This window comes from Giraffa tippelskirchi, chromosome 2, assembly GCF_054371585.1.
Source record: "Giraffa tippelskirchi isolate mGirTip1 chromosome 2, T2T-mGirTip1v1.2.pri, whole genome shotgun sequence".
NCBI lineage: Eukaryota > Metazoa > Chordata > Mammalia > Artiodactyla > Giraffidae > Giraffa > Giraffa tippelskirchi.
The window spans coordinates 38,808,106-38,831,247 of NC_137276.1; the positions used below are offsets into that span (position 1 = coordinate 38,808,106).

Genomic DNA, 23,142 nt, shown 5'->3' on the forward strand with positions numbered 1-23,142 from the left:
CTCCCTACTGGTAAGACATCTTTCCATACACATTTTTTTCCCCCTTTCTTTTTATTCAAACTCTCATGGGCAAATTTAAGAGTCAGATTTTTTTCTCTTTTTTATTTTTTTAATTATGAAATATTATAACACATTTACAGGAGACTTGGAAAATACAGGACAAGATTACATATAGTTATACTATATATTACAATTATTTTTCAAGCAGATAATTAAGATTTTTTAGTTGGACTGTCAATATCAAATTCTCAAAAATTAAAAGAATGAATATACAGAGAAGTAGAAGCATATAGGAGACCTGAAAAGCACTATGAACCAATTCAAGATATTTTAAAGAAAAGCATTATTTTGGTTTCTAGCGTATTGTACAGAGTCTACCTTTTACCCTCACTTGCTGTGTTGTGGTTACAGGGAGGACAGAGAAGAGGCGAAACCTCCCTACCTGCTTCCTGAAATGCTTGTACTGTGGTCACCTGACCCCACTTCTTCTAGCTATATTCCTTCCAGATTTGACCTGTTATCTGCTCTCTTTTTGTTTTTTTTTTTTTTAAAAGAAAACTCCTCCCTTTAGTTAATGGGACGCTTGAACTCATGTTGTATAGAGTTTGTGTAAACAGTCCTAGATTAAGACTTGTCTGGGGAGGCAGGGCAGAAGGCAGAAGGGAGGGAGAGAGGACCCCCAGGCCTCCCTAGGCTTCAATCCCCCAGCCTTTGGATGGACACAGCACATTAGTGTCTGTGCAGGGTGTTGGGAAGGGGAAATTTCCGCTTACCCTTCAGGGTTCTTCTGGCTGATCTAATAATTAAATCAATGCAAGACAAATTAACAGGAGAAAATCTAAGTTAATTTCATACATATGGCGGTCTCCTAGTATACAGCCTAAGAAGTGACCAAAGCTGGCAGCTTTTATACCTTCTAGACAAAGAAATAATAAATTCATGAGGAATTGGCAAGGCAAAGAAACTTGGGCTTGGGTACTAATTAATGGAGAGTCTAAGCAGAGCTGGTTTATGTAGCCTTCCCAGCCCTCATTTCCCTACCACTAGTGATAAGGATGTCTCTCTGCCTCCTGGCATAGTGAGGGTATCTTTCTCATGGGAGATTTATTTCCTGCTCTGAGAGGAGGGTCAGAGTATTCTCCTTGCACTGGCTGTTTTCTCAAGTAATAACTTCAAAATAATCAGTGTACCATTTTGGCATATTTGAGGGCAGCCTGCCCTGAACTGTATCACAGGACCAACCTGTACAGGATCTAAAATGACTCCAAAGATGGAAAAACATTGCTGGAAGGAACCACAGTGTTACAGGTGTGAGACATCTGACTGCTTTATAGAAACATAGCCATGACATCATCCCACAAAGGGAATCCCAACTGTTCCCAAGAGGTCAGTTGGGAAATAGCCCCTTTACCGAGCCCCCGGACCTGCCCTCAGTCCAGTCCCCCTCCCAGAACTCAATTCAGATATTAACACTGGCCCAGCAGAGTTCCTCCCTAACCTTGATCAAGTATTGTGTGGCCAGGGTCTAAGTCCACGCCTGTGCCCATTGTTAAAATATTTTGAATACCAACTTGGTGGAGGGGTTTCAGCTCCCTTCTAGCAGTAGCCCTGTGGGTACCACATTCCAGTTCCTCATTCCTCAGCTAAAGATGCTAAAGGGATGAGGTTTCCAGAGTCCAAACACCTCTCAGAGTTTTCCTCTGCTGGCTGCATGTCTTCATTCAGTTCCTGAAGAAACGCCAAGAGATGCAAAGCCTTAGGATCTGCTCTGTTTTTTGAGAGCTTGATTTTGGCAAGTCTTTGCAGTTTGTTTTTCATTTTTTCTCCCTCCTTTGATCCCTGGTTTATTTTCACACCCTCTATGAAATGGTGGATGGCCTTGTCTTCACGCTTCCTCTGGTATAGCTGAAAGTTGCCATATCGCAGGTGGAGCACTTGTTTGGCTACAGAAGGAAGCTCTTTGCTGAATTCTTTTTGAAAGTAATACTCTGCTTCTTCATACTGACCGACTTGTGCATGGAGGCAGGCGAGATAGGAGCTGATACGGAAGAAATTTCCATTACTCTCATCAGCTCTCTTTAGATGATCTATAGCATGTCTTATTAGTTCCTGTAATTTCTCTCTCTCCCCACTCATTTTCTCTACTTCCAGGACTTTGGCCCTATAGTAGCACCCAATATGGCAATGCAGGTGGATGTTGTTGGGCATGCATTTTAGAGCCTTTCTCAGGAGTTCTATAGCTTGGTCCAAGTCACCTTTTCTTCGATACAGCTTTGCTGCCCCTCGAATCACATCTGTGGCCAGTGGGGCTTTTTCCAAAGCTTCTTCAACTAATCTCTCTCCTTCATCATTTTTATTCATCTTTTGAAGTTTCAGGGCCAGGAGGACTTTGACATACTGGTTGTCAGGATTCAGCCGAATGGCTTGCCTCAAAGGGTTAATGGGATTCTGAGATGGTGGCTGGTGATCCAGCAGGTAGCTCGCAATAGCCAGTCCGGAGGTGAACTCTGGGTTCTTGGGGTTCTTCTCCAGAGCCTTCTCAAAACACACCTTGGCCCTTTCGTTTTGGTTTCCTCCACACTTTAACCGTGTCCACCCTTCCTCACAGTCCAGCTCAGGACTCTCAATTCTGTAGGGGCTGGAAAACTTCTGGCAGACTTGTTTCACCTTGTCAACATAAACCTGAGCTTCTGCGAATCTTCCCAGGTGATAGTAGACCCAGGCGTAGTTTCCCCAGGTGACCAGGCTTCTGACCTCTGCCTGCTCAGCGTGCTCTCGCTGGATGCACTCTTCCGCTTGCTGTAAGCATTCCAGGGCTGCCTCATGCTGGCCTCTGCAGTGTTTTATGTAGGCCAGTATGTTGCACATCGTGGCTTTGAATTCGCTGTTCTGAAACTCAATCTGGTTACACACTCTGTCTTCAAAATCATCCAAAGAATGTTCTCCCTCTACCAAGTTCCAGGTGAAATGGCTCTTGAGCTGCTGTAGACTATGCTCCAAGGAGTTCTTTGTGGTCTCACTGTGAAGGAAAAACAAAAATGAACACTCTAAGACATAGCACAGATTGACCCACGAGAAAAGGGGAGCATGACAAATAGGATTCTCCTTCTCCTTAACAGTGTTAACTCCAATAAAAAAAAGAGTATCCTTTCCTTGGACTTCACTGGTGGTCCAGTTGTAAGACTCTACACTTCTACTGCAGGGGGCATCTGCAGCTTGATCCCTGGTCAGGGAACTAACCCCTGTTGTGCGTAGCACAGCCAAAAAAGAAAAAAAAAAGAATATCCTTTCCTTTTATTTTTTTCATTCTTGTTATATGTGTTAAATACACAGGGAAGCAGAAATGGGGAGATCACGGGCAGCAGAAGAACTAGGAAGGGATTTCCCCGGTGGTCCAGTGGTTAAGAATCTGCCTTCCAATGCAGGGGACACAGTTTTGATCCCTGGTCAGGGACCTAAGATCCCATGTGCTCTGGGGCAACACAGAGCCCTCAGGTCACAATTAGAGAGAAGCCTGCATGCTGCACGAACAGCCCTCCCAACAAAGTTGTCAGTAAAGTAAATAAATATGAAAAAAAAGAATTAGGGAGAGGGCAGTGGGCAGGAATCTGAGCCTGAGGCTAGTCTTTCCTGAATAAGGGAATTTTTGTTAGGAATGCTGTCTCTTGGTTTTCTGCGAGGGTCTCTACGTGCATGTGTGCATGCTAAGTCACTTTGACTCTTTGTGACCCTATGGACTGTAGCTCACCAGACTTCTTTCTCTGTCCATGGGATTGTCCAGGCAAGAAACTGGAGTGGGTTGCCATGCCCTCCTCCAGACCCAGGGATTGAACCTGCGTCTCTTACATCTCTTGCATTGGCAGGGAGGTTCTTTACCACTAGTGACATCTGGGAAGCCCTAGGGTCTCTACAGGAGCAGCCAAATCCTTGGTAACTGATTTCAGGTTTGATTTTATATAGTTTTAAAGAAGTAATGGTCAAAATAGAAAACTGCAGAAAAAAAGAGAATATAGACTGTTAAAATAATAAAAGAACCAAAACAAAACCAATTTGATAAAAGCCCCAAAAGTTCGGATAGACAAAGAAAATCAGTTAAGGATTTATGACAAGCTCACATAATTAGACAGGAAACACGAAGTAATAAAAATAAAAAAAGACAAAGTAGGTAGAACTAAAGAATTTAAAACATCGAAGAGAAAATAGAGTTGAAGTTCAGAAGCACAATAAGGATGCCCTTATTAAAACAATAAAAAAGTATAAAATTATACAGTTGAATTTTCAAAATATGAAAGTAAATGCTAGGTAAGAAGGAAATACAGAAATGAAGAGCCATTCAATGTGTTACTTCTTTGGCAATTTCTTAACATGTTTCACTGAATTGATCTATTAATAATTTTGTACTTGTTTTAATTTTCCTTTGAAATTTAACTTTGACCCTCCTATGGTTTGCTTTTGAAGGAGTTTAGAACAAGTTTTCAAGTGGACTGTTTTGAGTAGAAAGCAATCAAGACCCAGTAGATTCAGTGCAGGAGACATAAGAGACACAGGTTCGATCCCTGGGTCAGGAAGATCCCCTGAATGAGAGCATGGGAAGCCACTCCAATATTCTTGCTTGGAGAATCCCATCATGGACAGAGGAGCCTGGTGGGTTACAGTCCATAGGGTTGCAAAGAGTCAGACACTACTGAAGCAACTATGCAGGGACACACACTTACATAAAAGAGAGCAAGCAGGGGGCTACAGAAGGAGTGTCATGGCAGCTAACATCTTTCATTATGGGAAATGCTCTTTCTCCTTGAAGGTGCCTTTGCAACTCTTCTGGAAAGATTTTTTTTATTCCTTTGTGTTAGTCCACTAAATAAACAAACAAGTAAATAAATAAGCAAAAACCAACCAACACAAACAGCAGTCAAATAAAACCCCTATCTTGAATAAATTTGGAAAAGAGTAGGTTAAAAACCATTCATTACCTAGAATTGTTTTCAACGTTGTCTATGTATTAGGGTCCCTGAAATGTTCTTTATTCTCACTTAAAATTTTTTTTCATGATATACATTTATCAGATGCTGATATTCTACATATTATGGATTCTGACATAGACAACCAATAGAAATCTGGGAAGTCTTGTTATGTGGCAAGGATCACTTTTGAAATAATCGTCTAAATGGAAAATTATATTCCTTCATTTTTTTCCTACTCTCTATCTTTCACTTTTTATACCTCCCCTCAATTTGATTAGACCAGGGCCGGGTACCCAGATTCAAGTGGAAGCTAGAAATGGAACTGAGAGGAAGTCAGTGAGTCTTCATGAGTCTTTATATGTTAAGAAGAGTGCTGTGCATGCTGGGGTTTGATGGTGGACATGTTCTGTATGACCTGCTGCAGAAGAATGACCCAGATGCACATGGAGAAGACTCAGTGACTGGGTCCCCCAAGCTCACCAGTGTCCTGTTCTAGTCCTCCTGGGGTCATTAGCATCCTGTGCATGGGTTCTGTGAGTCATTCTAGGAACTTTAAATCAGTTCCTGCTCATTTCTGTTACTTGTAACAAATGGAGCTATAATTACCCAAGTAGAATAAACAAAAAATAGGAGGGAAAATGGGTAGGAGTTTCTGCTTAGGGAAAAATTCTTGTCTTTTTAAAGCCTCTGTCCATGGGATTCTCCAGGCAAGAATACTGGAGTAGGTTGCTGTGCCCTCCTCCAGGGGATCTTCCCGAACCAGGGATCAGGAAGATCTTAGTGAAGATCAACATTGTCTGAGGCTCTTGATGTGACCCAGGGGATATGGTCCAGGAGAGAGCCTCACTTACTATCTGACCTTGTAATGACACCAGCCTCTCCTTGAAAAGTTTATGTCCAATCTGGTCTCTCTTCCTTTTTAGTGAGCTTATGGGAAGATTCTCTTACTTAGCACATGGGATCTTTAGCTCCTTTCTCCTTTCTGTACAAGGAGCAGAGAGAGTGAATACAGTTGAGATTATCTCTCACATACAATACATATAGTCAATTCTACATTTGCAAGATAAATACATTTAATATATACATGTATGGTAAATTCTTTAAAAGGCATCCAATTTCACTGTGTGGTTTTGAGTTTTTATTTCTACTGGTAAATCAGAAGCTGGTCCCAGATCCTTGTGTCCTGAACTCAGACTTGTGAGATTTGTGCTCCTGATGCCCCTAGAAATTCCAAGTATTTACACAGCAAACAGTTTCTCCCCTTGCTTCTTGTTTGGATGAAAGCCGCAGTCCCACTGTCTGCCAGGCTCAGAGCCAGTGCTGCCCCCACATTGCCTTGCAGTACCAGCACCACCAGGGTTGGGGGTGGGGGCACCTATTAGAAATGCACAGGCTTGGATCCCAAGCCAGACCTACCAAATCAGAGTCTTGGGGTTTGGGGAGGTTAGTATTTGAGCTCAAGTATGTCTTTAACAAGCTCTCTGTGAATCTTACACAGGCTCAAGTGTGAGGACCATTCTCTTAGACCACAGGAGCAATGCCCAATGACAATCCCTATAGCTAAAGAATCAAAGGAAATGAGAAGACGAACTGATGGGTCAGTATTATTATGGGAAAGATTCTAAGAGAAGGACATGCTAAAATTCTAAGAAACAGGAAGAAGGTTTCTAAAGATTCTGAGTTACTATAGAAATAGACATCTGGACGTATCTCAAATTATTATTTTCTTCCTACCAGGCAGAGGTGCAAACTAGCAGAAAAAATATATTACATTTCCTCTAGGAAGTAAGTACCCTAGATTCTGGAGCTCCTAGGACTGAGGCTTAGCTATCCAGTCTGACTTCTTGACCCTTAAACTGGAGAAAATAGAACTTCCTATCCTACTCACTGTGTGAACTCTTCCTCCCCAGGGAAATCTGATGTTTCTGGGATATGAGAAGATTTTAGAGGTGGGGACTGTTTTCTCCAAGCAGTTCGTCTCCAATTCTTATGTCAGGTAGGAGGATGCTAGCCAGTCAGTAGAATTTTGGGGTGAAAATATTTGTTATTTTGCCAGCCTTAATGCAAATCTGAGATGCATGAACACATTAAAAATGTTCCACCTTAGCATGAAGTGAGGTTGCTATCCTGAGTACCTTTTTAACAATATCTGCTAAAAAGAGACATGTCTCACTGTGGTTATATATATTTTTTCTTTTCCTTTATATTTCTTCTGATTTTTGCTTTATGTATCTTTGTTTCTTTGTTATTAGGTATCTAATGGTTTATGATTATCTATCTTCTTTGTGAATTGTACCTTTCATCATTAAAAATATTCATTTTTGTTTCATTTAAAATACATGAAAAATATTTAGATCATAAAAAAACAATCTTATTAAAAGCCCCTCACTTATTCCTTTGGATAAGAAACACAGGGCAGTCTACAGGAGCAGTCTCTCTAGATCCATCTTTAAGTGAAGCACCTGCCTGATTTAATCTCTCTCCTTCTGCCCCTCCGTTCCTGCCTCACTGTTGTCCAGCCTCAATTCTCAGCTTCCCGGTGAGAGATCCCTGTAGGAAACTTGACAGTGTGAGGCAGAAATAACTTAGGAGCAAACAAGCCAACATCCTCAAGACAAATATAAAACCTACAGAGATAGATGAGTCGTAAGGCTCTAAACAAACACTAAAGCAAAACAACCTAGAAATTTGCCTCCTAAGAGCATGGCTATTGACAATTCAGTTTCCACAACAAGAAGGATTAGGCATTTTCAACACAATCAGAGAGAGTCTTTTACCTCATGATTGCCGTGCTCTTCTCAGCTGTTCTGAAAGGCTGCAGTTCGGGCTAATGTGCTTGCTCTTCAGAGATCTTCCTCCTCTGCTTCAGTGGAATGTTAAGAGACCTATATATGAACGCATCACCAGATTCCTTTGCCTAAATAGACTTTAGGAAAGAGAAAATGAAACTGGAAACTGAAATTGACAGGACTCTAAGAGGAAATGAATCTTGAGTGCTAAGTGAGAGCCAAACTGATAGGGTGCCTTCCTCCCCCTCCCCCTACAGTGAGTCAGAAGTTCTTTGTGCATTGTTTTGATGTCTTAACATCAGCTGCCATCAAGGGAGCCCAGCTCTGGGAAGGATACATTTACCAAGCACTCTGCCTCATTATTGAAATGTTAGCCCATCTTCACTCTGTCCACTATTAACAGCAAGATGACCTGCTGGCCCCTGCGCATGCTGGGTGTGTGCTAAGTCGTTTCAGCCGACTCTTTGCCACCCCATGGACTGTAGCCCCCAGGCTCCTCTGTCTATGGGGATTCTTCAGGCAAGAATACTGGAGTGGGTTGCCATGCCCTCCTCCAGGGGATCTTCCCGACCCAGGGACCAAACCCGCATCTCTTATGTCTCCTGCACTGGCAGGAGGGTTCTTTACCACTAGCGCCACTTGGGAAGTCCTGCTGGCCCCTGTGATGAGCAGTTATGTAACTTCCACAGGGCAGGGGGGTTTCTTCTATTTTACTCAGTACTGCATTCCAGTTCCTGCAGTCATCCCTGGCACATGGCAGGCATTCAAAAAGTAGTAGCTGAATGAATGAACATGTAACTGGAGCTGTGAGCTCTGATGTCAGTCTATCTGCATTGGAAACCAGGCTCCATTTATATGTGGTGACACTGGAAATTACTGAATGTCTCTGTGCTTTCATTTCTTCTCTTGTGAAATGGAGATCCTACCACTACCTTATGGTGTTTGTTGTGAGGATCAAATGGCTTAATACATTAGAATAATGCCTGGAACATAATAAGTAAGTGTCGGTTTTTATTATAATTAATAACTAAAATCATTAACCAAAGAGACCAGCAAGGAAACTTCTGATGTTTGCCTTTTCCAGAGCCTCAGTTTGACATTCCACGATCCATCATAGAATGAATCATTAACCAAAGAAAACCAATTCCTAGCATCTCTACACATTCTTGGCTTTCCTGAGCTCCACATTTTGAATACGTGTGGGTCATCTTAGAATTTAGCATCTGCACACTACAATTTGCAGCCAGAGTGGTTTGTTATAACAGAGGAAATGTGCTTTACCCTTATGCATATCCCTAATCATAAAGGAATTACAATGTACATAGACCCAAGAGGGAAAAGGTAACCACACCAACTGTCTTTGAGGTCAGGAGATTACACAGAGAACAGGTGAAACATTCCCAGTAAAACCAAGGTTGCTAAGGCAGGTTATTCAGTTTTGGGGAAAGCATTATTTATGGTGGATTTTTCTGCCTAGGGTAAGGTAGAAGCAGAACCTATGCTTCTTGGAAATTCCCTACCATTTCCTTAGGATTATACAGCTAAGCCGGTAACCCTTGCTTGTAGGTCTCACTTAAGAGTTACAAGTTCTAGTTTTGTGTATAAGTTCTAGGATGTATTTATAGAAATGCAGGTCAGATGTAGAAGAAATGCTGATTAGGGAACTAGAACACTGTGGCTTTTGTTTTGGTTTTTGGAATTTGCATTCAAGAAAACTATAGGATAGAAATGTGTAAGTCTTGTTAATAAAGGTCCTGGTTGGGGAGAGGCACAGAGAAAGTACATGTTCACTGTGTTTCGAAGTGTGTAGAGGTGCTGGTTTATTCTTCAGAAATCTGTGTGGCCAGTGCCTGTGTATAATGCTTTAACAATAGAAATGCATCAGCTGATCTGGCAGCTGGGTTAATTCGAGAATTCACCGTGTGATTGCAAAACAGAAACTGTGAAGAAAATCAGTTCACCTCTAGCAGTATTTCTGTTTTGAAAAAAGTGAGCCAGTGAGAGTTCTGGTTACTCAGCTCATTACCAATATTTATGGTTCTGTGTCCTAAAATATAGGACTAGGGCTGCCCCTGTCTCAGTCTAGACTAAGGGAGAGTCCTGGTTTGCTGTTCCCAAGAGTGAGGAAAGCCACCTTCAGGGGCTGCATCAGCTACAAAATGGTGAAATGCCTTAGTTCGAACATTGTCATCAACCACCAGCCGTAAAGCATCACCTGGGGCACTGCTAGAAATGCGAATTCTCAGGCTCCAGTCCAGACCAAATGAATCAGAAATGCTCAGGTGGAATTCATGGGCCAGCAATTCGGGGACCAATTAGATGTAAGGGAAGGCTGGAAAATGTAGTTGCAAACTGGGGACCGCTTTTACCAATGACAACTTCATTCTGTGCAAGTAGGAGCGCTAATTTGGGTGGGCCATGAGTATCTCGCTCCAGTCCTAAATACCTACGATGTATTCTTCTTTCCAAACAAACTCAGACCTTTCAAAGAGAGTCAGCCCTTGGGAATCAAGGCAGTCATTGAACCCAGCTCATGATCAGGGACCTGTGGGTGATTCCCCAGCCTCCCCAGTGATCTGGGCATGACCCCTTTCAGTCTGATGATTAAAAAACCTAAAAGATTAGATAAGATTAGATAACTCATGTGTACCACATGCAATGGTGGGGCATGATAACTGTAATAAATACTCTCAGGTGAAAAAAGGGAACATGGAGAAATCCCAGAAGGCGGAAGTCTGTAGCAATGATGACATTCTGATGGGTAGGCATTCTGAAGATCCTCTATACTGGCAATGGTGGAAGTTTCTTAGTTAGACCCTGATTCTGCTCTCTGATGGGAACAATTTTGCCATTGTTCTCCGTATCCCCGACTCCAACCTCTGGCAGTTCATTCATTTTCTCTGTTATTCTCACCTCTCCTGCCTGACCTAGGGGTTCTGTTTTCACGTTGTTGGTCCCAGAGACTCCTATACTCATATAAAAGTTTTGTTGATAGCATTTCTAAGGAGAACATTTATTCAAAATATTAATACTCTCAAAGAATGCCTCAGATATTTGTCAATGTTTGGTTCTGAGCATAAAGAGAGTTTGAAAAATACATAATCTCATGGAAGCATTGGTAGGTAAAAGAGAGATGAAAAAGACTACTTAAAGGTACAAGAGACAGCGAGAGTAGTCAGAGGAAATGTGTGGATTGAGTGTTCTCTGCGTGGATATGAATTCTTGATGAAAGTTTTTCAAATTAGTGGTAGGAGCAATTTCACCTCTCTCATCAGCTGCCTCCCCAAGTCTGGGCAAAGCTTCAAGGGTACTTCACAGATTCCAGCCCATCTGTGCACCTGCGTTTAGACTCCTTTTGTGCTTACTACAGCACTGTAGGCAGAGACCCCAAGATTCATGTGAGGTCAAGCAATACCAGCTAAAATTGCCCCTCAAAGTCAGGGAAGGTAAGTATCACTATGAAATAAAAAGCCTGGTTCCTGCCTTTCTAGAGTTTACAATCTGATTGCAAGATTAAATTTTCACACATCTGATGACAGAGGTGAGCCCTTCAAAACCGAAAAGCACATGAGATGGATGAAGCTAATATTGGGAAATAACATTAGCATTCTGTACACACTTTTCTGCACTTTCACTTTCTTATTTTTTAAATATATCTTAGCTATAATGTTCTGTATTATTACATTTAGAACTCTTTTTTCAAAATATGGACATGCTGTTTCATGTTATGAAATGTTAATATTGAATAAGTAAGGCCCCTAATGATGGATGTTTGAGTTGTTTTCAGTCCTTTGTTATTATAAACAAAGCTTCATGAACATCCATGTACACATCTTTGCTCACATATGCCAATACAGAGTAAATTAATGAGTGAAATTGCTGGGGAAAGAGCCACAAACACTTAATAACCATCAACAAATTCCTTCCACCGATACAATTTCTAATCTCAATGGCAGTGCATGATATAGCCTGTATCCAAGTCCTTTTTAGTATACACTTAGGAAAGGCGTTTTCTTTGTTGACCTGAGACAGTCTCCCTTGTAGTGTTGGTGTACTTGGCTCTTAACAAAAGTGACACTGCTATCATTTTACATGTTTACTAGCTTTCTTTATTTCCTGTCTGTTCCTGACCTTTGTCCATTTTCCCACTGAGTTTCTTTGCCCTTATTGATTAGCAGAAACTATTTCAGCATTAAGGAAATTAGTCCTTTACCTAGTAATGTGTTGAGACAGTGTTTTTGTTTGTCATTTATCTTTTGACTTTCTGAAGGTATCTCTTCTATGAAATTTGTTTTTAATCTATATGTATTAATATTTTATGCCCTTTTGTGTTTTTTCATACTTATACCTTCTAGACCCCATGATTACAAATATCTCAAGGACTTTGGTAGTAATTTTATGATTTCTGTTTTTTAAACATTTAAAACTTTGCTGTACATGGAATTTATTTTGGAGTTTAAAGAGTGAGGAAAGAGGACCAGCCTGGAGTGATGTTCTAGTCACTGATTCACTCAGCGAATGTTGAGTGTATGCTGTGTGTCAGGGCACGTGCAAGTCACTGGGTGAGTGAGAGCTGGGAAATCTGGACGACACAAACTGAGAATAAGCCGGGATCATACAGTCCCAAATCAAGTCCTTTCCCTCAAAGCAGCATTTGTTCAAAGTATCTGTGAAAGTGAAAGTGCTAGTTGCTCAGTCATGTCTGACTCTTTGCACCCCTATGAACTGTAGCCAGCCAGGCTCCTCTGTTCATGGAATTCTCCAGGCAAGAGTCCTGGGATGGGTTGCCATTCCCTTCTCCAGGGGATCTTCCTGACCCAGGGATTGAACCTGGGTCTCCCACATTGCAGGCAGATTCTATATCTTCTGAGCCACCAGAGAAGCCCCCAAAATATCTATATGGCAGAGGAAATGTGATTCCAAATTTCCAGATTTGGATGAGAGAATTTTCAGAACCAGGAAAAAGCAACAGCAAAATGAAATGCCCCGCCATTCAGCCGCACTCCTGTGAGGTTTCCGATTCTCGGTCTCCCCCATTAACCTCCCCTCCGTGACCACCATACCAGGCCTCTCTTGCTCTCCCCACTCTCTCTGTGAAGCCCAGAGGCCTGCTTACGGCCTCTCGAGGGCTTCCTGCTTTTCTGAGTCGTGGGCCCACCTGCACCCTCTACCATTTCCTTACTGCCCTTCTCAGCCAGAGATGAGGAGGGGACAAATCTGCCAGGGTTGGAGGCTGGATGGTCCAACAGCCATCCGCTCTTGGGTGCCTTTTCCTAGTCACTTCAGGAAGGAATCTGGAGACTCGCCAACCCACAACGTCTGTGGCATTCTCAGAGTCTGGCAATTCTTCTTAGGTCTAGGATCGGTTTTTCCTTCTCAGGTTTAACCTGGTGTTGTGGTGCAGCCCTCTGGGTAATGGCAGATGGTGGTGTCTTTGCACGTCTGCCGGCCTCTGAGAGTGGTCATAGTGCACGTGAGCATTTGTCTCTCCACTGGAGAGAGATCCTTACTGGATTCTTTCTAGAAGCAGTACTCTGCCTTACCATACCAATCTGATGTGTAGAGGCAGGCAAGGTCTGAGCAGGTACAGGGGGATTAATATTCAACTAAACAACTTTCTTAAAGTGATTCACAGTGCTTTTCATCATTTCCTGTAGTTCTCCATCCTTATTCATTAATCATTTATTAGGTTTCTGTATTCATCTGATTTTTGCTCTGTAGCAGCATCCAACCTAGAGATGTCAGTCAATGTTGTTTGGCATCGATTCTAAGGCCTTTCTAAGTATCAATGATTCTATAACTGTCCAGAATGCCTTTATTTCAGTAATATTTGGCTGCACTGCAGAGTATGTCTGTTGGACTTGGTGTTTCCCTCTACTAGCTTGTCTCCTTCTGCTTCTTTCTTGATCGGTTGAAGAGTCAGAGCCAGGAGAATGTTAATGGACCAGTTGTCTGGCTGCAGTTCGGTGGCCTGCCTCAGAAGGTGAATGGTGTTCTCTGTTGGTGCTTTGTCATGCAGACAATAAAATGTGATGGGCAGTCCCAGGGAGAATTCTGGGTTGGTGGATTTCTTTTCCAGAGCCTCTCAAAACACTGCATAGCCTGTTCATAGTGCTTTTCTCCCCATTTTAGAAGTGCCCCTCCCTCTTCACAGTCAATCTCAGGGCATTTGATTCTATAGGAATTTGTGCACTTCTTGCAAAGATTTCCCACCCTGTGGATGTAAGTGTCTGCAGTATTCTTGCCTGGAGAATCCCTTGGACAGAGGAGCCTGGTGTGCTACAGTCCATAGGGTCACAAAGAGTCAGACATGACTGAAGTGACTCACCATGCACGCATGCACAGATGTAAGTGTGTGCTTCTAGAAGCCTGCCCAGGTGATAGCAGGCATAGTTTCCCCAGGTGACTAGATGTCCAATTTTCCCTTGGTGATCCTGTCTGTGCATGATAAACTCCTCTGCTTGTTCTAAGTATTCCAGAGCCACCTGGTATTGGCCGCTGCAGTGTTTAACATAGGCCAACAGATTGTACGTGATTGCTTTGAATTCTATGTGTAGAAACTCTACCTGATCATGTCCTCTGTCTTCTAAATCATGTAAGGAGCTTTCTTCACCATGTACATTCCAGGTAAAATGGCATTTCAGTTGTAGAAAGATATTTTCTAAGGAATGTGTGGTGATTTCACAGTAGCTAAGGAAAGTGAACCTTTAGGAATGTGAGTAAGCAGATGTACAAAGTAACAGGTTTAAGGCGTAGACACTGGGCCACTTCTGAGAAGAGGTTAAATATACAGAAGATGTACCAATGTATAGTCTTTCAGCTACCTTCACACAGTAGTAAGATGACCTTGTGGTTTCTTTTGCAGGCTGTTTCAACTTGTCTTGGAGGAGACAGTATTAAGATATTACCTGATAGACCAGACATGGGAGAAGGATAAATTCTTGTACTAATTAGGGAGCTGGCATTCATTCCAGACACCGGTGGCTAAAAATTAGCTCAGCAGTCCTTCCCAGATCAATCCATGTGCGAGAGACCATTTTATTCACCAAGATTTGATTCATTCCTAGATTTGATTGAATTGTCAGTTCTTTCCATTAGTCTTTCTAAATGCATGCATATCAGTCTGGGGACAAGAGAGAGAAAGGAAGACAAACTCATATCTACAGAGTCAGGAAGAGGGGAAGCAAAGGGGGGGAGGGGGAGAGAAAAGCATTTGCTTTGTCAAGTGACCATCCAAGGGAGACAAGCACGTTTATCAGTAAAGAGGAATAGCTCACAAATTCACTTTGTGCCCAAATAATGATCTTTATTTTTAATTTTATGGTGGTGGCTTAGTTACTAAGTCATGTCCAACTCTTGCAACCCCATGGACAGAGGAACCTGACAGGCTACAGTTCATGGGATTCTCCAGGCAAGAATACTGGGGTGGGTTGCCATTTCCTTCTCCAGGGGATCTTCCCAACCCAGGAATAGAACCTGGGTCTCCTGCATTGTAGACAGATTCTTTACCCATGGAGCTACAAGGGAAGCTTTGCACGTAATAATAGGCCAATTGGCAGCTATGATTCAGGGTCTGCAGAGGTGAAAAAACCCCGATACAAGTGTCTCCCTGCAAAGGTCAGGGTCCCTGGTGCTTCCCCACCTCCAGATCCTCACTAGACAAACTCAGCTCTGGGGCAGGTTTCTCCTTCAGCACCAAGAGGATCTGGCTCACAGGTGTAACTTTGGAGAGCTCTCTCTAACACCTGTGTCAACAGCATCCCTCTTGTCCCTGAGGTCAGCTCTGGACTCGTGCTGCTTCAACAAGATGCCACCTTCCTTCTCCAAAGCCCAGAGGTAAAGTTCCAGGAGCTGCCTGGACTGACGGACTTCCTCTTTCTGGTCAAGCACCTGCTGGAGGGTGTTCTGGAGCCCCTGGACTGCCACATGACTTTGGCCGAGTTCCTGAGCCAGCTCCAAACACAGGACATCAATGAGCATCTGGAGCGCCTCCTCGGACAGCAGGATGATGCTGGATAGGTCTTCCTTCAGCTGCCTGGCCGTGTTCTTCCACTTCAACCCTCCCCTGCTGTCTGTTTCATCTCTGTTGAATGACTCTTGGGTAATCCAAGCTGTACCTCCATCTGAATTGTGTATCCACTTCTCATTCCCAGCCAAGCCACAAACTTAGTATTGGCAGGAAGACCCAGGAAGTAATCATTGTCATCCACTATGGTGACATCCTCTGCCAGGCAGGGTGACTGGTGCCAGGGACTTATCAATGGCCAGAATGTCCCGAGCCTTGTTGCTCAGCGCCTCGAGGCAAGAGGCTGCCACGCTGTGCTGTTCCTTGCGGTTGTTTCCGTGCAGCAGACACTGCTTTAAAGAGCCTGGATTTTTAATGTTATACTCAAATCTGATTTATTTTATACTGATTTTGAATTCTTTCACCTCTGAAAGTTCCACAGTGTACCTTCTTCACACCAAGGCAGATGGCATTTCAAGAATATTTATTAAACATGCAGAAGTGCGTTAACTGGTAATGGTCAAAGTCCGTGACTAAGACAAATGCAGGATATCATGTGTTCTGTCGTGTGTAAAATAAAACTTTGAGTAAGAAGATGGATAATGATAATGAAAATAAGAGCTAACATCTGTTGATCACTAATTATATGCCAGGTACTGTTCTAGGGACTTCACTTGTATTAATTCATGTAATCCTCACAACTCTGTAGGGAAGGAGCTACTATCTGCAGATGGGGCATTAAGTAACTTGTTCAAGGTCATATAGTTTATTAACTGGAAGAGGTAGAATTTGAATCTAGGCAGTCTAGCTTGAAAGCCCACATTTATGGGGGGGAATTAATATTGTCTTAGTTCCAGGTATACAGCAAAGGGTTTCAGTTATATATATAATATATGTATGTATATCATATTCTTTTTCATTAATAGGTTATTGCAAGATACTGAATATAGTTCCCTATGTTATCTGGTAACATCAGATAATCAGGATGGTTTGATTACTCAACTAGAGGCAGACATCCTGGAATGTGAAGTCAAGTGGACCTTGGGAAGCATCACTACGAACAAAGCTAGTGGAGGTGATGGAATTCCAGTTGAGCTATTTCAAATCCTAAAAGATGATGCTGTGAAAGTGCTGCACTCAATATGCCCACAAATTTGGAAAACTCATCAGTGGCCACAGGACTGGAAAAGGTCAGTTTTCATTCCAGTCCCAAAGAAAGGCAATGCCAAAGTATCCTCAAACTACTGCACGATTGCACTCATCTCACATGCTAGTAAAGTAATGCTCAAAATTCTCCAAGCCAGGCTTCAACAATTCGTGAACTGTGAACTTCCAGATGTTCAAGCTGGTTTTAGAAAAGGCAGAGGAACCAGAGATCAAATTGCCAACATCCGCTGGATCATCGAACAAGCAATAGAGTTCCAGAAAAACATCTATTTCTGCTTTATTGGTTATGCCAAAGCCTTTGACTGTGTGGATCACAATCAACTGTGGAAAATTCTGAGACGTGGGAATACCAGACCACCTGATCTGCCTCTTGAGAAATCTGTATGCAGGTCAGGAAGCAACAGTTAGAACTGGACATGGAACAACAGACTGGTTCTAAATAGGAAAAGGAGTACATCAAGGCTGCATATTGTCACCATGCTTATTTAACTTATATGCAGAGTACATCATGAGAAACGCTGGGCTGGATGAAGCACAAGCTGGAATCAAGACTGCTGGGAGAAATATCAATAACCTCAGATATGCAGATGACACCACCCTTATGGCAGAAAGTGGAAAAGAACTAAAGAGCCTCTTGATGAAAGTGGAAAAGTTGGCTTAAGGCTCTACATTCAGAAAACAAAGATCATGGCATCTGGTCCCATCACTTCATGGAGAAACAGTGGAAACAGTGGCAGACTTTATTTGGGGGGGCTCCAAAATCACTGCAGATGGTGACTGCAGCCATGAAATTAGATGCTTACTAAAGATGCTTACTAAAAGATGCTTACTCCTTGGGAGAAACATTATGACCAGCCTAGACAGCATACTAAAAAGCAGAGATATTACTTTGCCAACAAAGGTCCATCTAGTCAAGGCTATGGTTTTTCCAGTAGTCATGTATGGATGTGAGAGTTGGACTCTAAAGAAAGTTGAGCACCGAAGAATTGATGCTTTGGAACTGTGGTGTTGGAGAAGACCCTTGAGAGTCCCTTGGACTGCAAGGAGATCCAACCAGTCCATCCTAAAGGAGATCAGTCCTGGGCGTTCACTGGAAGGACTGATGTTGAAGGTGAAACTCCAATACTTCGGCCACCCAATGTGAAGAGCTGACTCACTGGAAAAGACCCTGATGCTGGGAAAGATTGAAGGTGAGAGAAGAAGGGGATGACAGAGGATGAGATGGTTGGATGGCATCAGCAGCTTGATGCACATGAGTTTGTGTAAACCCCAGGAGTTGGTGATGGACAGGGAGGCCGGGCGTACTGCAGTCCATGGTGTCGCAAAGAGTCAGACATGACTGAGTGACTGAGCTGAACTGAACTGATGTTATATGGTATAAGGTAAAAAGAGAAATTGGGATTATAGTGAGTTTTTGACCTGGGCAACTTGACGGGCCCTGATAACATTGAGATGAAGACAATAGGAATAGCAGATTTATGGGAGAATAGTAGACTTTGGGAGTAGATTTAAGAGTTCTGTTTTGACATCATCAAATTGAGATGCCTAGTGGTTATCCAAGTGGAACTATTAAGGCAATAGCTATATATTTGAGTCAAGAGTTCAAAGGTCGAGGCTGGAGTGATAAATCTGGAATTCCTGAGCATGTAGGTAGCTCTGAAAGCCTTGGGTCTGCAAGCCATTACCTATAGAAAGACTGTAGAGGTAGAGGAGAGGGCTGGCCCAGATGGAGACTTGGTCACAGTGACAATCAGAAATTGGATAGAGGAAGAAAAACAGCAGAAGAGGTAAGGAGTGGCCAGGGAGGAGGGAAGAAAACCAGAAGGTGATGCTGCTGTAAGAACCCGTTTAAAAAAAGAAGTTCCAAAGAGGAAGTTGTAGAATTAGTTCTTGAGAAAGAACCACAACAAGGACAGAAAAGTGGCATCATGTTGGTCATTGGTAACTTAGTGTGTAAATCAAGAGTGATGAAGCAAATGCTTGTTTGGAATGAGTAAACAAGAAAACAAGAAGTAAGGAGACAATTCTACATTTCAGTGTAAAAGCAGAAACGTGGGTGGGTAAAACTGGAGAGGACTGAGGGGAGATTTTTTTCTGAATTGGATGATATTAATGACTGTATATGTGCTGATCAGAGTGATGCAATAGGGATGGAAAACTGTGATACCAAGGAGCTGATAATTGCTGGAGAGGAGTCTTTAAGTAGGTGAAATGGGATGTGAACTAGAACAAAATTATGATGCTTGACTTAAAAAAAAATACTAGGGATAATTCCTCCAAATTATGGAAGGGAAGGCAGGCTGAAGGCACAGATTTACACAGGCAGACGATTTGGTAGTGATGCATGAGGGTGATTCTCTAAGTCTGCTCCTTAGGGAAGGTCTACACCAAAATGTTCCCTGGTGGCTCAGCTGATAAAGAATCTGCCTGCAGTGCTGGAGACCTGGGTTCAATCCCTGGGTTGGGAAGATCCTCTGGAGAAGAGAACGGCTACCCACTCCAGTATTCTGGCCTGGAGAATTCCATGGACATGGGGTGGCAAAGAGTCAGACATGAGTGAATGATTTTCACTTCACACCAAAATATACTTTTGTGAAATACTTTGATGAAAGTATTTGATGAAGATACTTTTCATCTTTATTTACTTCTCTGTGTTTTTCTCCTCCACCTTTAAGTTTTTGCTTTTGAGCATGCATGTCTGAAGATAATAGGTTTATTATAGATAGAAGATAAAACAAAGGGGCCTGGACTAGGGTTACAGGCACAGTTGAAATTCTGGGATACTATACTGAAAACAAGAGTGCTAAATTTATGTTTGCATATCAAAGTACTGTAGGTCTTATGAGTCCATGGAATTGGGACATGACAGTTTCTACTTGCCCCTTGAGCTCCTTCACTCTGCATCCTTCTCCACCTGACTGTCACCATCAGACAAGGAGCTCTACAGTCTCTGGCTTCCCAATGGGTTTGGCCAAAGGGAGACACAACAGGATCTGAGAGAGAGGGAATGGTATCCTCGAGTATTTACTTCTGGGGCTTCCACACTGCAGAACTTTCCTCTCCTGAAGCCCACAGATGCCATCAGTTGGCCTGTTTACAATTCTCTTTATCAGTTCAGTTCAGTTCAGTCACTCAGTCGTGTCGGACTCTTTGCAACTCCATGGACTGCAGCACGCCAGGCCTCCTTGTCTATCACCAACTCCCGGAGTTTACTCAAACTCATGCCCATTGAGTCAGTGATGCCATCCAACCATCTCATCGTCTGTGGTCCCCTTTTCCTCCTGCCCTCAATCCTTCCCAGCATGAGGGTCTTTTCAAATGAGTCAGCTCTTCACATCAGGTGGCCAAAGTACTGGGGCTTCAGCTTCAGCATCAGTCCTTCCAATGTATATTCAGGACTGATTTCCTTTAGGATGGACTGGTTGGATCTCTTTGCAGTCCAAGGGACTCTCAAGGGGCTTCCTTATTCAGCTTTCTTTAATGACTCAGCTTGAGTTCGTCAATTTCTTGCCAGGAATCTGACTTAGAAAAAGGAAGCAAACTTTAAAAATCAGGACTCAGAACCTGAGAACTAATTGGCAGATGAAATTACAGTATTCTTTTCGTGACCTTGCGCAAGTTGTTTAGCCTTTCTGAGCTTAGATTTCTCATCTCTTTTGTGAGGATGAGATGAGATACATAAAAAGTGCCTGTAACATTGCCTGGCACGTAGAAAGCATCTGAAAGTGTTATTTACTAGTATTGTTATCTCTATGGGTAACAATAAGTTATGTTAATCAAATGAGGCCATACACAGGGCTCATCTTCTTTAATATTCACAGCAGCCCCAGGAGGTAAGTGGTTAGTATCCCCATTTTCAGATGTGAAAGTGAAAGAGCTAGTTGCTTACACATTATACACATTATCACAAAGCAAATACACTGCCATTTCAATCAATCGAGTGTGTATGTGTGTGTAGGGATGAACTGAAGCTAGGAATAGGAGGACTGATGAAAAGTTTAAGAAGAATCTATACTTAAAGACTCTCCCTCTAGTCTTTGCAACTCCCACTCCCCAGGTTATGTAGAAGATAATAGGTTTATTATAGATAGAAGATAAAACAAAGGGGCCTGGACTAGGGTTACAGGCACAGTCGAAATTCTGGGATACTATACTGAAAACAAGAGTGCTAAATTTATGTTTGCATATCAAATTTTGAGACCACATCTTCTTCCCGAGTCAGATGCTGCATCCAGACTTATTCCCCCCAGGCAAGAGATTAGAAGACAGTTGTGGAGGATGAGATGGTTGGATGGCATCACTGACTCAATGGACATGAGTTTGAGCAAGCTCTGGGAGTTGGTGATGGACAGGGAAACCTGGTGTGCCACAGCCCCTGGGGTCGCAAAGAGTCGGACACGAGTGAGTGACTGAACTGAACCGATGAAGGAAATCAGGGAAGTCCAGGGAAAAAGCCTAAAGATCATGGTGTCAGCGTGACCTCAGTCAAATGGCGCAGTGAGGTAACCTCATAAGGAAGCCCAGTCATCTAGCCCACACACATGCTTCTGGCCAGTTTGTTAGTGTTCCACTCTTAATTCTGAATTGGAATCAAAGGATCCCCAGATATTTTAAGAAAGCCTCGAACATAGAGGACAGTGGCGAAGCACAAGCGATTTGAAGGGGGAAGAATTAAGGCAGCAACAACAAACTGCCGTCAATAAATTCAGATGTTGGAGAAGACATTGCATCCATAAAATAAAATCAAATGCTATGAAAAAAGTCGAACATTTAAAGAACTTGGAGGGACTCTTGGAAATTAAAGCAACAATTGATTGGAAAAGCTCAAAAGAAAGATTAGAACAAAACAGAAAAAATTTCTTTCAACTAGAAAAACAGACTACAAAAGGAAAATAGCATATATAAAATTTAAAAATTAGAGAATCAGACTATGAGGACCATCATCTAACTAAAAAGTTCTAGGAAGCGGACAAAGAAAATGAAGAAAACTTTTTCAAGAAAAATCCAATAAAATTTCCCTGAGCTGAGTGATATGTTTCCAAATGGATAAAAATAAATCATTCCCAGCTACATGATTGTAAACTTTTAGAACATACTGGTGACAAGGAGAATTTTACAAGTTCTAGGTGAAAAAGGATTAATGTAAGCAAGTATCCACATGTTATTGGACCTCTCAAGAGCAACTACTAGAAGCTAGAAGACAGTGGAGGAATGCCTTCAGAAATACTGTGGGAAAATAGTTTCTAACTTAGAATTCTAAACATAGCCAAATAATTATTTACATATGAGGAAAAAATAAATATACTTTTATACATGTAAATAAAAGTTTACTTTCCATGCCCTCTTCTTCAGGAAGCTGAGAGGAGTTGTCCCATCAAAATTAGGAGTAAAGCCAAGTGAATAAAGAAATAGAATTTAGGAGACACAGGACCCAGTGTGAGAGAATGTTCATACAATAAGAATCCACCTTGCAACGCAGAGGATGTGGGTTTGATCCCTGGTCGGGGAACTAAGATCCCCCATGCTCCGGGGCAACTAAGCCTGGGCACTGCAACTAGAGAGTCAGTGTGCCACAAAGAAAGATCCCATATGACACAGCTAAATAAACAAGTATAAATAAGTAAAGATTTTAAAAATTTAAATATTTGATGCAGTCAAATAAATACTTTTTAAAACCTTAATTAAGGGAGGTGGAGGGAGAACCCTGGATGGAGGGGGAGAGAAATATCTGCTACTTTGCAGCCACCTGGAAAGCAACCAGTGTAGAGAGGAGTGCGTCCCGTGAGTGATTTCCACAGAAATGTGAAAATGACAGCTTACCTAATGTTTGAAAATATGGAGAGGATCTGCGACTGAGAAGGGGATAAGAAACCTAAGAAAAAGAAACCCAAACATCTTTTTTTGCTCGTTTGTTTCTTTTAACTTCAGAAAAAAGTGAAACAAAATATAGGAAAAGAAAGGTCACTGTTGAACCATGGGATGATGACAGAAAAGGTAGCACCAGATGCCTCTTCTAATGACAGCAGTAGCACCAGCAAATGAAATCATTCTGCATGTGTGTGGGTTCTGGGAGGAAGAAAACTCCAAGGAAGTCTGTCCTCAAGGAAGTCACTTACCTTCCGTCAGATATAGAAATGACAGTTCCTCCTGGGAGCCCTGGTCCCCACCCTTATCCATAGTCTCTTGTCATGGCCCAAGGATCAGGGGAAATATTCATCTT

The 23,142-nt window shown here is 42.3% G+C and overlaps 2 protein-coding genes and 1 pseudogene across 8 annotated transcripts in view; 1 reads left to right on the top strand and 2 right to left on the bottom strand.

Moving 5' to 3' along the window:
- Window positions 1–23,142, top strand: part of LOC145531952 (uncharacterized) — a 115,782-nt gene that overhangs the window by 66,113 nt on the left and 26,527 nt on the right. The gene's annotated exons all lie outside the window — the stretch shown is intronic.
- Window positions 75–7,854, bottom strand: IFIT2 (interferon induced protein with tetratricopeptide repeats 2). 3 transcript variants are annotated; one of them, XM_081555927.1, is made up of 4 exons: window positions 7,739–7,854; window positions 5,821–5,943; window positions 4,716–4,854; window positions 75–3,019 (listed from the first exon to the last, which is right to left on the bottom strand). In XM_081555927.1, the coding sequence occupies exons 3-4, from the start codon at window positions 4,772–4,774 to the stop codon at window positions 1,633–1,635; spliced, it is 1,446 nt and encodes a 481-aa protein (XP_081412053.1). In that variant the 5' UTR covers window positions 4,775–4,854; window positions 5,821–5,943; window positions 7,739–7,854; the 3' UTR covers window positions 75–1,632. The 3 variants fall into 3 exon arrangements, with proteins under 3 accessions (XP_081412053.1, XP_081412065.1, XP_081412075.1); XM_081555939.1 differs by having other exon boundaries at window positions 5,813–5,943; XM_081555949.1 differs by lacking the exons at window positions 4,716–4,854; window positions 5,821–5,943.
- LOC145538237 (DNA fragmentation factor subunit alpha pseudogene) lies at window positions 15,369–23,099 on the bottom strand (annotated as a pseudogene).

Excerpts from the sequence above, each read along its gene's own strand:
- IFIT2 (XM_081555927.1), bottom strand. The coding sequence starts at position 4,774 with ATGAAAGATGTTAGCTGCCATGACACTCCTTCTGTAGCCCCCTGCTTG. Across the intron at positions 3,020-4,715 it reads CCCTGCTTGCTCTCTTTTAT|TGAGACCACAAAGAACTCCT; the intron begins GTAAGTGTGTGT and ends TTTCCTTCACAG.